Genomic DNA, 16,659 nt, shown 5'->3' with positions numbered 1-16,659 from the left:
ATGTTTGAAGCGGCCCTGAAATAGGACTTGGGGTGACTGATGTATCAGAAGGAGTCCCTCTACATACTTTCCTTTGTATTTATCAGGACCGTGACCATCATCTCCAATGCAAATCAAAATAAGTTAAGTTTGTTTTAGCCTTAAATTTTAAATCTGATTTTGTCATTTTATTAGCCACTGCATCTAATCGTTTACTGGTTAGTTATTAACCTTGTTAGTTATTAACACAAAAAAGTTATGTATGTACCTGTAACTGGCCTGAGAGCAAGTAAGTTAAATATTTCTAGGAAGGAAAAATTACCCATAAAAGTAAGGTTTCTGGCTGAATTATCATACTTCACTATCTTCTGTTCCCATGATGCATTATTTGTTGTACTAAGATTTGTTGTTGCCAAAGTGATAGTCTGAAAACCAGAATTAGCTTAACGGCCTGGCCTGTGAATGAAAGAAACACCCAGACCTACACACTGAATTTTAAATTAGAATAAATTTTCCAGTCAAATTGTCTCATTACTTTTTTTTAATGTCACTCTTTAAAGCATTATTTTAAAAAAAGTTATAGTAACTGATTAGACTTAAGCAAATTCAATAGTTATTTCTCTAGCTGCTCCTTTTACTGATTTTTTTATAGAAAAGCAATTGGCAACAATGAAAAATACATTTAACTACTAGATATTATAATGGTAATGACACTGTTTGATTCCTGTACAAAACAGAACAAAAAAAGTGGGCCATATTAGCTTTCTTAAACATTAACTTAATAAATGTTTGGGTGTTTTCACATATACAGTTTTATATTACACAGAAACATTTTGTTCAACCAAAAAAAATCTGTAAACAATAAAGTAGCAGACTGGCCACATGACCATTTAATAAATAAATATAGTGTTAGGTAATAGTGGAACAAACACACCTATTGCAGTGAATACCCTTGGCACAACAACTCAAATTCACACCAAGGAAAAAACAATGTGATGTTCATCTGTAGATGTATCACATCCAGCTCTCAGGCCCACTGTTCCATAGTTTTTGCAAAAATCGCACCATTTCTTTTTAAGCCTTCAAAAAATCCTTACAGAAGAGCAAAGCCAGTGAGTGACTGGAGGATCAGGAGAAGTTTTGTCTCCCACAGCATTTAAATGGTTCACTCAAGTTTAAGTATTATTTGCTATACATGTGTAGATGCACAGCCACGTACAATCACAAAAACAATGTTAACAATCCTGCAGGAATTTTATGACTCTTTAAAATTACAAATTTATACCTCTGAGAGCCAACAATGTGGTTGTCCGCACTCAGTGGTATTTTCAGTCATTGCCTGAAGGAGTATCAACATTCTCTTTCAATTACAGATCCTCCATTTTTTGAGCATTTGCTGCAAAGTGCATATACTCAAAATGTGTTATGCACATGCACCACACATTCATGCAAGCTGACCAGCAGAAATTTAAATAATTCCCTTGCCTTACATATATGCATTTTAACAATAAATTATTTTTTCCTGTTGTTGAATGCTGACGATGTTAGTAGACATTATTTCTAACTTACAGTATCATCAGGTAAAATAGGTTTTATGGTCATATATGGATATATATATATAAAATTGCCACTTATTTTTTTTAAAAAATGTAAAAAACAATAGAGGGTAGCTAGAGTATATGGAAACAGTGGTGGCATTACAGGGTTATAATATATTCATTCCCATAAGAGTGTATAAAAAGATCAAGGTTCACTTCTGGTTTCACCAGTTATGTAAAACAAGTCTTGCCTTCACTAGTGAGAATAGTAAGACCACTGCTTGCCAACTTCTGCTACTCTCTGCATATAGCTAGAAAGACCAGTATTGTGCCTTTTATCGTTTACTATGGTTTTGCTCTTCAAACTGCACAAGTCTAAAGCAGATATTTTGTTTCAGTGCTTCTGTGGGATGAGTGATATTTAACAACAGATGGTGTGATGTGTTCTTTGGCACCTCTGAATCTCATTAAGAAACCAATGTCCTAGCTTTCCTCCTCCTCAGGAAGTGTTCTGTTGGCACCAGAGTGCCACTGAGTGCCAGTGTCTACTAGCGCTGAAGAGTGGGATGAAACTGTACAGTATGACTAGAAAAATATACCAAGGGGCAATAGTTATTTTGTTTGTGTCTACAATTGTCTTTTCTCAGATCAGTTGCACAAAGTTTGGTCCACTTCTGCAGTTAACAATCTAGTCATCTTAAGAGCTTTGGTTATAGCACAAATGTTTTGGTAGAAGTAAAGAACAATACATTCTCTTGTCTTCGTTTTCTTCAGGTGGATTTTTCATTGTCCTCTCCCGTTTTCTGAACCCGGGAATACTTTTTGCATGAAGACTTGAAACAGCTAGGGGGCCAAGATATTGGCCATGAGAAACAGCAAGGCACGGAGCCCTGTATATTCTTTTCAAAGAAATTGAATATTGGAAACCACCATGCTCGAGAGAGAAAGTTTGTCTGTGATGAGATTTTCAAGTTCTGCATTAAGAGGGGGGAGAAAAATGTATTAAGATCCTGCTGAGACTGCTTTCAAAAGAGACATATTTAAACCACTGGAATAATTCTTATTTTTTCCTTAGAAAGAAAGCACTTCCATGCAGTAAAAAGCATATAAAACATAGGTATAATTCAGATAGGACAATCAGTTTCTCTCTGTCCTTCAGCCCCATATTGGTTTTCATGCTGGAATTTTATGATAACTGACGCCATTTGAAACAGAGGGCAGTAAAGTAAAACCAGGCAAAGTAGTATTATTTATTAACTCCTCGTATTACTCCAAGGAGCCCAGAGACATACACGTGGGATTCCTAGACTCCCATGAAGGTAATAAGGCAGCTCAAACCTGCTTAACCTCATATAGAAATTTTCTTTTGGTCATTTTTTGTGCTACTTACAGCAAATGGCTTTATTTGTTTTCCAGACTAACTACAATATTTTTGACCAGCATTCCATTCACGTAGTGAAAATGCCTCTCCACTTACCGTTAACTGGTTCACAATTAAGTAAAGGAAGTTCCAGTAATTTAGAAAGGCATTCATTTAAACTGAACCAGATTTGTGATAGACTTTTTTTTAAAAAGCTTCACGTGTATAGTGTAGTTAAGGTACTGGATATGATTTACCAAAACACAGTTGCAACAAATGTGTGCAGTTAGATGTTTATGGTGGGATTCCTGTGCACATTTACTTGAAATGATAACTGATTGAAAAGGCAGGTCTTACTCCTCAGTGTGGGACTGGGATGTTAGTGCCTTAAATTCAAATAAACTTCACCATGACTAACTTTTTTTTCTGGATTATACCAATATTTACTTAGATGTTGACCCATGAGATTTCCAGGGGGAAAGTAAAAATGCCTTTAAAAAGTCCAGCATAATTCAGCAATCTCATTTTAACATAATACATTTTGTAAAGCAGTACTATATATCTCAAGTACCTAACATTAATTTAGAAGCTGGTATTCCCGTTACTCACCTTTTCATTAGCCATTGAGTGATACCACCAGAAGAGCCTTGTGGTGATATAATAAGCAATGACAACATCTATAGTATAATGTTCATGTCCTACTAGGATGCAGATTATTCCAGCAACACTCATACACCAACAGATCAAGTGATACCACCAAAAGTGACGAGGTGAATCTGCCCAAGAAGGAAAGCATGTTAAAGAGGTTTCATATGAGAATTGTATCTAGAGCAGCAAAACAGATTAATATGAATTTGAACTAATTTGTGAATGCAAATGCATGGATATGCACATGCAGACACAGAGACATAAACTAAAATATTATATTTAGTTCACAGGAACAGATTGCCATATAATTTGATCCCATAGTGTAAATTTAACAGGAGATAAATATATGAATGCTGGCTAATCAGCTGATTTGCTCAATTTGCACTATGCTGCTGGCTGGGTTTGTATACAATACACATCTGACTAATGCTCCTAGGGGATATAGCAGAATACACAACTGCCATGCAGAAGGTCTTGGGCTTAATCCTTGCGTTATTCAATTAAAAGAATTTTCCATCAAGGAAAAAAACCTCTGCCTGAGACTTTGGAGAACTACTACCCTTGGTGTAAATAGCACTGGACTAGATGGACCAATGGCAGTCTCCTATGTTCAAGGCCAATTGCATAATCTGCACCACCAACATTGCTTTATAAAGATGGGTTAGCAATATGGGCTCCAATCTGGCACCCAAAGAGTACCACCTAGCTCAACAATGATCAGATTTACTACTTGTTCCCCATATTCCCCATCTTCTTCCAACTTGCTGCAAGCCTCTTGTCACTCGTCTTTGCTATCTGACACTATGAGGAAGGAACATACTGGCAGGTAATGGAAGGAGTGTTACAGAACCATCACTACCATAACCTAAAATTGTGCTGCAACAATCTGACATCCATAAAAGCATACAAGTAAAAAAGAAAATTAATCCCTTCATTCAAAGGGGTAAATGGTTCCCACCACCATATTACTATCTTTCTTTTTCAATCCATGGCCACTTTTTACATGGTAGCACACTAATCATAATTATATTTCAGGAAGGAAAGAAGATAGCAAAATTAGATCAGAGAATCATTCATTTCCTTCTGCATTTTTTGAAGAATAACAGCACCAGTACCTATTTCAAATAAATTTAATCCAATTTATGTAATTAACTAAAAATACAAACAAACCAGTACACTACTGCATTTTATTGCTCATTCCAAAAATAAATGTCAAAATGGAGGGAAGGAAGCTTGTACAGCCATCTCTGGCCAGGGAGTTAAATATATTGATAAACAGGGATGAGAACACAGGAAGCATCTTTCAGATTGGCAAAATGCCTGTTCAGAAAGATCAGTGGAGCATATTGCACTCAGCTTCAGAATAATGGAGCAGTATTTGCTCTTGCTTCAAACAGCATCTCCGCACCCCCATAATCATACAGGAACAAGAAATTAGTAGATAATATCCTGATGTACAGTCCACACCACTTATTTATAAAACCCTGCCAGCAGTATTCCAGGGTTCACAGGACAATCTAGTGAAGAAGAATGGCTGTAATAGCCCCATGTCAGTAATAATTTCCTTCCTTTCCTTTCCTTTTCCTTTTTCTGCAAAGGGCATATGCTAAATGCTAGATAGGTAAACTAAACAACAACATTAAATGGGATGATTAAACATGACCACAGTACATCTGTGACAACATCCTCACATAAAATAGTGCATGAAACAGCTATTTACCAACTACTCGTGGAACATTATGTCCACATAATGTTCTCCCACCTCCACTAATGTATTAAAATGTAATATGTATATTACATTACCAGAAACTGCCACATATTCAGGCTTCACAGAACCTACATGTTAATGGGAACGTGCATATGCCAATGAAAGGCATGTTTCCAGTTTATATGGAACCCAGTTTATGACATGCTTGTCCTTTGTAGCACCAGCCTTCTAACAACCAAAATACAGTACAGTGGTACCTCGGGTTAAGAACTTAATTTGTTCTGGAGGTCTGTTCTTAACCAGAAACTGTTCTTAACCTGAACCTGAAGCACCACTTTAGCTAATGGGGCCTCCTGCTGCTGCCGCACCGCCAGAGCCCGATTTCTGTTCTCACCCTGAAGCAAAGTTCTTAATCCGAGGTACTATTTCTGGGTTAGCGGAGTCCGTAACCTGAAGCGTATGTAACCTGAAGTGTATGTAACCCAAGGTACCACTGTACTCATGAGTAAGTCTTCTAGAACTACAAGCTGATGTAGTGAAGTGGGTAGAGTTTTGGACGATGACTAGGAAGACCCATCATTGGTTGACATTGGACCAGGAACTCTCTATCAGCCTACTTGACCCTATAAGGTTGTTATGAGGATAAAGTGTGCACGGGACCTTCTCTGCAACACCAAGTTCTCTGAAGGAAGCGTGGCATAAACATGCAAATAAATAAGGGAATATTTATTTTATGAGACCTCGTGGCAAAAAGAAACAACAAGGAAGACAATGCCAAAGAGAAAGATAAGCAATTATTTCTGTCCTACACCAATTTATAGTAATTGAATTAGGCTTGGGAACACAAACATCTTTTCTTTTTTCTAACTGAAGGAACAGTTGCAACAAGCAATCTAAATTAGATAGCTGTGTTTAAAAAATAACAACCAAAAAGTAAGACCATGAGGCCTTGTTTGCATATTATGATTGCCACTCTAAGACCATCTAAAACCATACGAAACATTTAGGAAAATAAGAAAGGCTTTAGGTGTGGAGCAGTTCATCAAGTGAACTGAGTAACAGACAGGAATTCAACGTAGTGCAAAGCAGATTGCTCTGTTAGTGCAAGCATTGCAGCTTGCATGGTTTATCAATTTGCTCTTTCCTTCACCCACTTTCTGTTCTAGGAGTTCTCTTCCCTTACCCAAGTCAACTTCAGGGGACACCTGGGGGAAGAAGAGGGGAAACCCCAGTTGTGCCAGTGGAAGTCCTTGCCTGTGGTTTCCTGGTGGCACTCATTAATTCAATCCTGCCCATATTTTCCACTTAAGTACAAACTTTTCCTTGGGATAATTACATTCCTACAGGAAAACCTGGTAAGCTGCTTCACATGACTGATCTACCATGTAAGAGTCACCAAATGGAGCAATTTTAGAAGTATTTCATGCACTGGCAAAAATGTCAGAACTGGCCCAGACTTTCTTCTATTTTCAGTCCAAAATCAGAAGCATTTGGTTAGATTGGTGCACATACAGAATACTTAAACTAGTATAAAAATCAGTGGAGTAGTGTTGCTAAGCATTTATGAAAAGAAAGAAAAATTGAAAAATTGTAACTTACATTCCTTGATAAATAGGTAAGTGAGTGTTAGCACTACAGTGTGACCACTGAACAGGAAATCTCCGCATAAGATGTGTGAGCCTGTTATAGACAGTCCACCGCCGGAAATTAGTTGCAGGATCCGTTGAACCTTGGCTTGAGAATTTCCATTTAGCTAGTTTGTCATAGGGAGAACAAAATAAGAAGAAACACAAGCTGAAGGAGACTGGAAGTGTTTGGTTGGATAAAGAACTCCAAGCCAACTGATTTGTAAAATAAATATAATTTGCATTTACTAGGTTTACCTTTGGAGCACACTGAAAATGCATTCCAGGCACAGGGAGAGTGGTGACATACATGGTAATGCAGCGGTAAAGGTATAAAGTTCCTATTATAAAGAAGAACCTTCGTCCCACTATTGATCTGAAAAATAAAATTAAAGAGAGATTGTTCATGTAGTTATGCTATAAGTACAACTCCATAAAAAGACTATGCCTGCAAAATTCAACATGATATCTTTCCCACTCTTAATCTGTACTCCATAGCATAGGATAATGAGTACAACAGGAAAACTGTTACAGCCACGTTCTTATTTATTCATTTATAAAAAATACTTTTCTACTGCAATGTCAAAAAATATCAAAGTGGTTTGCAACAATTATATATACATACACAATAAAAACCAAGCAAAAATTTAAAATCACAAACAAGCTAACTATTGCAAAATATGTTTTCTTAATTGTCCACATAAACCTACCATCATAGAAAAGTTTTCAGCAGATGTTTAAAGGTTAAAATGGAAATTTCCTGCTGAATCTCTATTGGAAGAATGTTCCACAGGACTGAGCCAATGACACCATAAATTTTATAGTAAAGTTTTGGATTTTTCAAGATTTGCAACATTTGAGTGTAATATGTCTATCTTATGGACCAATATGCTCCAAAAAGAGCAATTCATACCTGTGGAACTACTAAGACATGCTCTTCTCTATTATTTGACCACCCAAGTGTATCTTATGGGATCTGTTATCATAGTCATATATCACTTTTAAGGTTAGATTCTAGGAAGGTGGCATATACATATTTTTGAGTAAAACAGCTGATGTAGAGCAGTGACAATTCCTGCAAGACTTGATTGCTTATTTCCCATACAACCAACTCTGGGAAGCTGCATAATTCATCATGTTACTAGCTGCTTCCTGTATGTGGCTGTGACCATAGAACTACTCTCTGCATGAAGGGTTTGGCACTGATAAACTGGAATACAGATAGTAGCACATATTAAATATTTGTTGTGCTAGTTTTCTTTTAGGTGAATTGAACAATCAGAAGTATGTCCCATTGAGTTGAACAGGAATTAATCCCAGATAAATTGCTATAGGACTGCATCTTAAATCACATTCAGATTAAATATAAATATGTTGCATCTTTGTTACAAATCCATTTGTTTTAAACATAATTATATAAAGAAGGAAAAACTGATAATCCAAAATGTTAGCAAGCATTATTGCAGACTTGAATGTATCTTTTTTCTAGTATCTCAGTCCTCTCTTTTGCAAGTCCACATGATTAATAAGTAAATTATGATTAATAGGTAAAACTCTGAATTCTCTCAGGGATGGCCAAACTAGATGTGTCCTTACTATGTGTAATGTTCACTACGTATCAGTTTTTCCTAAGCTAACTGCACGGTTGAGGAAGCTCAATTCTCACTGTAAAGGAATCACTCCCCCATTGAGATTGGAATGGAAGTCCCCTCATACAGTTTTTTTCTAAAATCCCTAGCCATGCCGTAAAACAGATTTCTATTCTGAGCCCTGTAGGGAAGTGATTAATTAGTTAAAGACAGACAAGTTACATAACTGCCTATGTATTTAATTGACATCTAGTTTGGTCTTTAATAATAAGAAGAAAAGAAGCTGTGTGACTTACTTGTATCTGAGAAACAGCCACTGGATTGTCCATAATCCAAACAGTATAATTCCATTTATTTCTGATACAGAAAAAGCCCATTCTACACGATCAATATAATCAAAAAACTTATCTGGCAATGGAGGACTGAGCTCCTTGGGAGGCACCCTCTCATGTACCGCTGTGATAATGACAGTCGTTAGAATTAAGTTGAAGACAGCATACACAAAGGCAATGCCTGTTTTCCACCATTCTAAAGGAAGTTTGTTTCTAGATTCAGCGGGCATAGAAATCTGTATATAGTCTGGATACTTCTTAGTGCCTTTCCGCAAGCCATTGGATAAACCCTTTGGTTTGCTGCTGCTGTTCTTGTTCTCTTCACTGACAGTGAGTGTGGGTCGAACATAACCATTTGCAGTTTCATTGTTCTGGACTTCCATGTGCTCTTCAAGCTTTGCTGTCTCTATGGTATCCATCAGGCCTAACACGTGCAGCAAAATTAACAAATTCTTGTCTGATTTCTAATATTATCTCCTGCTTCTTTTAAAGTCTGCCTCCCGTAATTCCAGCCAATCTTGGTCCTTTAACAAAGCATGTAGAAACTGGAGATTCCAATTTAACTTTCGATTAAGGCTTCAGTTTTCCGGAAAGAGTCTCACAAGCTTTTCCTCCAGGGACCATCAATACATTCTCTGCAATTAAAGTTGACAAAGATGTAAACTTTGCAAAAATTGTCACAGTTACCTCTGCATGTATGTTGGACAGCACAGGTGGCGACCATTTCTAATGTCCAGTAGAGCTTTCCTGGGAGATGGCTGGACATTAGATTTGAGCTCTTAATAGTTGCTTTTAGTACCTAGCAATTCTAAAATGCAAGTTGCTGGGCATCAAGCTTGTCCAGAAGTCACAACTTCAATACGATAAGGTCCTTCCTTTTTATTAGAGTTCTACAAGCTTGTGATTTATTATGTATAATGCAGGCGGCCAGTAACCTTACAACAACCACACACAAAATTTATTATCCAATCACAGGTAAACACATATCTAAAACATAGACCCATTTGAGCGCTAGGGGGCAGTTAGATAGTTGGTAGGCTGCATTTGACTTCATGGTTGTGCCAAACTACTATAATTTTATAAATATGGGAATAAGTTGTGGCTATTCAGCAATGCCAAATAGTTACACGGTGTACACTCCTTTTGATTCTCTTTACTATTTCAATTTTCTAGTCTGAGCCCTGTCCCTGGGGCAGGGAGTAGAAGATGCCTTTTGGTACGTGAAAGTCTAATCCACTGGTTCAAGGCATCTCCATGTACTGCAAGTCACTTAATTCATGAGTAATATCAGATACAGGTAGGGCAGATAAGTTTGATGGGACAGATAAGACTTCAGCTTTTAAAGTATGCCCATTTACAAAGGGGAACAGAATGTCCTTAAGAATGAGGAAAATACATTTCTGTCCCTATGTCTTATTCTGTTCTTAAATGTCCAACTATTTCCCTTTTAACATGCTTGCCCTTAGATACAGCTGCAAAGTTCTTTTTGATCTTTGCTTTCTCTCTCCCCTATCCATTATACAAGCCAAGCCTGACACTATCCTTTTGATCTCTAGAAGCAGCACCAAATAATCTGTAGCCATTAGAAACCAAGTAATTTGTATGCTCCAAACACTGAAAGCAGTTGGGTCAAGATCACCAGAAACAATACACAACCAAGTAAGCAGTCAAAGGAATGAGTCCTGAACATTCTAGTCACTGAAGTTTATTTGTTCTGGCTCACCTTTGTTTTCACAACAGTGTAAACAAAAGAATCTGTCAATACAATATCACTCCTTTAGAAATAATGCAGTCAGTACAATAACTGTAAATCCAAATGAAGTTAAAAATAAAATGAAAATGAAAATCATTCAAAATACAAAGTGCAAGTTTGAATGAACAAACAGGCAGACATTGGCTTCTAATGTTCTAAAACCTTAACGTATGATGACTATATTTTTATGGACAGTAAGCAAAATCTAAGTTTTCTATTTACGTGGTGCTGTAAACTATGGTTAGACTAGCATTGGTTGGTCAAGTCATTGCCGCAAGAGAGGCTGAAGTGTGCTTTGAAAGTTAAGGCAATATATTAGATGTAATTCTATGCCCTTCGGCAAAAGATATTGTGGAACATTTTCCTATGGTCAGAATTAAGGGCATCAAAGGAATATCATGGGAAGGAGGGGAATGCAAGAATTTGTTGAGGCAGGTCACACTATAGCCAACAGACATGGGAGAGTCCTAGAAATATCAGCTGATACCTAGGTTCAAACTGAGTAATAGTTGAGCATTGGGGCAATTCCTTGTTTCGGACGGAGGGGAGGTTGTAGTCCTCGCCTGCCCCTCCAAATGCTGGGGTATCCTGTTGAAGGGATTGGGGGGAGTGGCCATGTCCAGCCTATTTGATGTAAGTCTTAGGAACCCCCACCTGGATTGACCACACATCGCTTCCAGCGGGCGGGCCAGAAGTATTTAGATTGCCCCATGCCCAAGCCAAACCTCTTTCATCTGTATTCAATAACGTTGTGGCCTGTTTTTATCCAAAACCCAGTCTTATCGGTCTCTTATTTATGTGGGTTGGGGTATAGGAAGTCCGATGCCTTGTTCTGCAACAGGATCAAGTATTACAGATTACCCTGAACTAGCAAGGAGGATGCCTGCACATTGTTTTAGGAAACGGGTTTAGAAAATACATACATATGTCTTTGAATGCAAAGAATTAAGCGTGCCTTCAATTTTAAACCAGAAAAAAGAGAGAACGATAAACTAATTATTAGGTGTTTGAGAAATACTGCTTTAGATTGCAATAATTTGTGTGAAATATGTTTGCCTTCCAAGTAGCAGCTTAATCACCTCCCCCCCGGCACCTCATCTGAAAGAAACAAGTATGTTCATGTGTATAACCTGTAACCTTGAGTAAGAGTGATACCAAGTCCACATAAAAGATGTGAATTGGGAGAAAGTCTACTATATTGATTGTGCATTATTATTTATTTAAAGAAAACTGGCTCCTGCTTCTCCTTCCAGAATTCAAGTTTATTAGAACTGCTCCTTGTCACTAGTTCTCCCTGCTCACAAAACCCTGTTGCCCCTTCAGCAAACTCCACTGCCTTATGAGATATCTTTGGGAGGAAAAAAACTAAGAACCCTACACAAATGCGGAGCTGAGTCCCTAAAATGGTAGGAACTAGTGTGTCTCTGCACTCCTTTCTTGCCTCACCTTTTTCTTCTTCCTCCGACAGCAAACAAAACAAAACAAAATCAAAAATCAAAATCAAACACAACAGAATTTCCCATGACATTGGAATGAGGAAACTGATGTCAGGGCTCCATACAAACCAGAATATCAAAGCAAGGAATGCCTACTATTAAAACTAAAATTCAGTTCAGTTTAAGCTGTTTTCAAAATGAGAAGATAAACTTCACTGCTTCAGTAAATGAACATATACTGAAAGGAGATAGTTTTATGTCCAGTAGTGCTGCTCTTTGGATATCTTATCCCTATTGTTGTGTGATTTAATAATGCATTCTACATCCTTCATAACTCTGCAGCACAACCTGCGGTTTCCCCAATATCATAGCTTTAAGTCATCATTAATTGGATTTGTTACATCCTTGTGTTGTACTGTACAAAATGATTTTACCAGGTTTTTTATATCCACTGGCTAGTGTACAAAACTGGCAATGTCTTTTAAGATACTCAGTCGTAAAGAACCAGAATACAATTGCATTATGCTTTTGCTTTGGCCATAGGCTATTTCAGGCCAAAAGGCTGATCTCCAAGTACAGCTTTCAAGACACAGGAGAGAACCATCAAATCAAGGCAGACAGCAAGCTTTTCTCAAATCAAGCACTTTACTTTGCAGTATCATTTATAAACATTAGGCATAAAGCTCATTAGACAAATGATTGCTTCTTTTATGAGCAAGAGCAAAACACAGTGACCCATTATCACCATAGTTTCAAGCACTGCATTATAAACACAATACATTATAAGCAAAGCATGTTGAGGATGAAGGATGAAGCAAGTTGGGATGTAGAGTCAACTCTTAGCTTGTGCACTAGAATAGAGAAGAAGTCAGAGTTCAGGGTGGGGATGAACTCCATAATTATCATACTTGGTAAAAAAAAAGGCCATCTGGGATGGACTAGATCAGTGGTTCCCAACCTTTTTTTGGCCATGCCCCACCTAAGCATCTCTAAAATCCTGATGCCCCCCGCCCAATGATATATAATTCTTATTATTCAAAAGTGAACTCCTATTCACGTGGAGGAAGCCTAAAAGGCCATTAACTTGGTCTAAACAAGCTCAAATTGCCCTCCTGTGGTGCATGTGCCCCATGCTGGGAACCACGGGACTAGACCCTTGTGGTACCTTCCAAATTATGGAATTCTGTGATTCTATGATAAAGTATTCTCCAAAACCATTTGGGGCCCCAAGTGGATTGGAATTATTGGATTATCCCCATATCAGGTAAACCTGAATTTACAGAGACTGGTGTTGTTTGAGGGTAATGTGATGTGGACTATGCAAATTAAATGGGAATGGCAAACAGCTGCAAACACACAGTAAAGTTTGATGTGGACAAGCCCAAAGTTTAGTCATAGGCATTAAAAGAGAGAGAGAGAATGAGTAATATGTACTTTCCTTTACCCAGCTAAAAAGTGTGAGTCAACAGTCAGCAAAAGGAAAAGTGTAATTAGTCACATGCCCCACCAAGAAGAAGTGGCTCAGCTATATTTAGGATGTGTCATTTATATTTATTATCACCATGAGAGGTTGTCAAGTGACATAGGAATCTGGAATATTTGTGTATTAATTATATAAGAGTTGATACCTAACTGTAATTTGTTCCTAAATGAGGCAAGATGTTACCACAGAATACACAGCGACTAAAACATGGAGATAAAGAAATACAGTTCCATTTTAAGTTAAGAAGCTTTACTATAGTTTTACTGTAGTCTCTCTTTCCATTTCTTGAAAATATAGACTCCTTGTCCATAGTGAAAAGTTTTAGCATTTGTACATAAATATAAAGGGATGGAAAGAACTATACAGTAGGAGTTAAAAATTAAATCCAAAGATACCTAGATTACTCTTGCCATTCCTGACACGATTTATTATTTTGTGTGACGGGAAGTAGCTACACACACTGTGCTGATGTGTGACTCAAACGTTTTGGCTCCCAAACACCACAAACCCAGAAGTGTTCCGGTTTGCAAACCTTTTTTGGAAGCCGAATGTCCAACACGGCTTCCGCAGCTTCCAATTGAGTGCAGGAAGCTTCTGAAGCCAATCGAAAGTTGTGCCTTGGTTTCTGAACGTCAAACAGACTTGTGGAAGAGATTCCGTTCGAGAACCAAGGTACGACTGTATTTTTATTTAATCATTTCCTAAAATTTAAACAAAATGTGATTGTAATTTAGCACTCTTTATTCAAGAAACGAGTTATTTCCTGCAAAAATCTAAATCCCTTATCTTTCTCTGAAAAAAACACTTATGGAGGACAAAATTCGATTTAAGATGGCCAGGTGTCTTCTTTTCTTTTAGACCACTCAATATTTCAAGGGCTGTCTGGAAAGACTTTGTCCATTTGGTACCAGATATACAGGATGAGATATGAAGTGGTCCATCTTTCCTTCTACTATTAAAGTCAAACACAACAGCTACAATTGTTGGCTGGCTGGCTCTTGAGCTACAACAGAAACTAATGCCCCTGTGAAAGGCAAAGCAATGTTGTTCCTATGAACACTATGGAAAAAGGAATATACATTTCCTCTCATAAAGTATCTCTACAAGGAAGAGGAAATGACATTGGTTACCTCCCTCCACATTTGGAGTTTGAGTTCACACATGCAACTTGTTTTTGGTTTAAGTTAAAAGAAAAAAAAAACACTGCCAGACACCTTATCCATAGTAAGAATCTGCCACCGAGTAAAGGGAATCATGCTCTACTGCCAGTACACCCTATTTATTTTGTTTGATTAAATTTAGGGAGGGGGTAGTGATAAAATGATTGATTAATAGGCAGTAATTGAAGGAAATTTTATTTTGGAGCAGAACTTGGATCATCTGGGTAGTAAATTAAGGATGAACCAATGCTGGTGATCTGGGGAGCACATAAATTGAATAATATGCTGGGGATGATTTGGATGGGAAAATAATTGGGTTTCTTCGGTAAAATTTAAATGTTAGTAATTATTTCTAACATTTGCACACAAACGAGCATATGCAACTCTGTGTCCTCAGCTTGGTGGTGTCTATCCTTTTTGCTGATGCATAACTGGTCACCCTGCAGGTATGCCCTTTACCTACACACTGGACCTTTTTTCTTAACTTGTTTGTTGCAATATTATGTCTACATTCAAAGCTGATACACTTTATGTATTCATGGATGCCTGACGCTAGAAGACCAACTGAAGTGTAAAGTAAGGCACAGACACTAGTTAGAAAACATAACTCTCTTCTGCAATAAGAGATCACTGTTGATGCTACTGCAAGTATAAGAGACAAATGTGAAACATAACTCAGTTAAGACTGGTTGCTATCTGGCTCTTCCTTTCCCACAAATGTCTCAGGGGTCATTCCACTTGGTCATGATTCATAACAGCAACTATGCAACATTACATAACCAAATTTAGGTATCAATTCTATTTTCCCCCTTCCATCCCCACCCATTTCTTTTTGCACTGCGTCTGTTAGGCAGTATAGCTGTACTAAAACTGCCTTCAGTGCACTGGCAGATAAGTAATATATAAATGCAATAAATAAACAAACCAGTTGAGGCATGAAATATTCATCAACTTTAAAAAGCAACAACAACTAAAGAGCAACTAGTTTTAGCACTGCCAAAACTGCCAGCACAGACATTTCCCACATTTATATAAAGTATTTCCCCCTCATCTTTCTACCCAAGATGATCTCCATGGCAAAGATGTCACAAAAGGCCAGGAAAGTTTAGACCTCTGATGGGTTTCAGGTTGTGAGTTTGCTAGTGTAACATTTGGTGGCACTTGTTCCTGTGTGTACTTGCCTTATACCCAAAAAATGTTTTGCTTTTATCTTTTTAAAGTAGAAAGTGGGAGGGAGGCAAAAAAAATCACAATTTGATAATGCATAGCACATACTTCTTAGCACCTCTAGCAGGCCAGTACCTACAGTCAAATACTGGCACTTTGCAACAGTCAAGTTATGTAGCCACAGCAATGACCACAGAAGCTAAGAGGAGTGCAGAGAGAATAAATGCCACGGTGCATCTGCATTAGCAAAACCAGAAGCCTTCATCTGCCCCAGCTGCAATAAAACATGTCTCTTGTGTATTGGTCTCTACACCCACAGCAGACGATGTAACTCTCCAATGGTTCGCCTTTACCCCTGATGAGACACTCTTCCATAGTCTCTTGAGACAGACAGATGCCAACAACAACAAAATGGTGAGCAGTCAACAGAAGGAGATGTTCTTTGCCACTGACATCATACCAAATATTTCTGCCATCATATAATCAAAGAGGAATGTAATTCCTTTGGGGTGAGGAGAAAGAAGAAAAGAAACCAAGTATACTTATTAAAGGAGGATTCAGCAGGCTGCACAGCAGAATCTCAGCAGATCTATGTGGCCCAATCACTGTAGGCTATACATTAGGTTGGGAATCAGTAAACATACATACAAGTTTAAAGAAAGTCCAAGAAGCTTAAAAGGGAAAAACATCCTACTTTTCCTTCTGACCTGACTATTTAAGATGTTCTTTGATCCAAATCCTAGGCACAATTCAATGTCCCAAGTGACACTTTGAACTGCCATCATAACCAGTTCATGCTCAACAGTTTTACATAATGGCTGAGCTGTACATGTACTCAGAAAGATTCTGAGGCAACTCAGGGCAAAGTTGGAACTGTTTAT

At 37.7% G+C, this 16,659-nt stretch overlaps 1 protein-coding gene across 8 annotated transcripts in view; it reads right to left on the bottom strand.

Moving 5' to 3' along the window:
• Positions 1–505: 505 nt before the first annotated feature.
• SGMS2 (sphingomyelin synthase 2) overlaps positions 506–16,659 on the bottom strand; it is a 30,458-nt gene continuing 14,304 nt past the window's right edge. For 7 of the 8 annotated variants that reach the window (XM_083456820.1, XM_083456819.1, XM_083456818.1 and 4 more), the window contains 5 exons: positions 8,744–9,414; positions 7,117–7,234; positions 6,833–6,986; positions 3,487–3,653; positions 506–2,491 (listed from right to left, as the gene is read on the bottom strand). In XM_083456820.1, coding sequence (XP_083312946.1) covers positions 2,288–2,491; positions 3,487–3,653; positions 6,833–6,986; positions 7,117–7,234; positions 8,744–9,198 — 1,098 coding nt within the window. In that variant the 5' untranslated portion in view covers positions 9,199–9,414 and the 3' untranslated portion in view covers positions 506–2,287. Of the gene's footprint in view, positions 2,492–3,486; positions 3,654–6,832; positions 6,987–7,116; positions 7,235–8,743; positions 9,415–16,485; positions 16,623–16,659 lie in introns of those variants that run through there. The other variant, XM_083456817.1, reaches the window with a different exon arrangement.

The sequence above is a fragment of the Podarcis tiliguerta genome, assembly GCF_965153285.1.
Source record: "Podarcis tiliguerta genome assembly, chromosome: 9".
Classification (NCBI taxonomy): Eukaryota; Metazoa; Chordata; class Lepidosauria; order Squamata; family Lacertidae; genus Podarcis; species Podarcis tiliguerta.
Note: the sequence above shows the minus strand (reverse complement) of the source record. Positions and strands in the feature narration are given on the sequence as shown.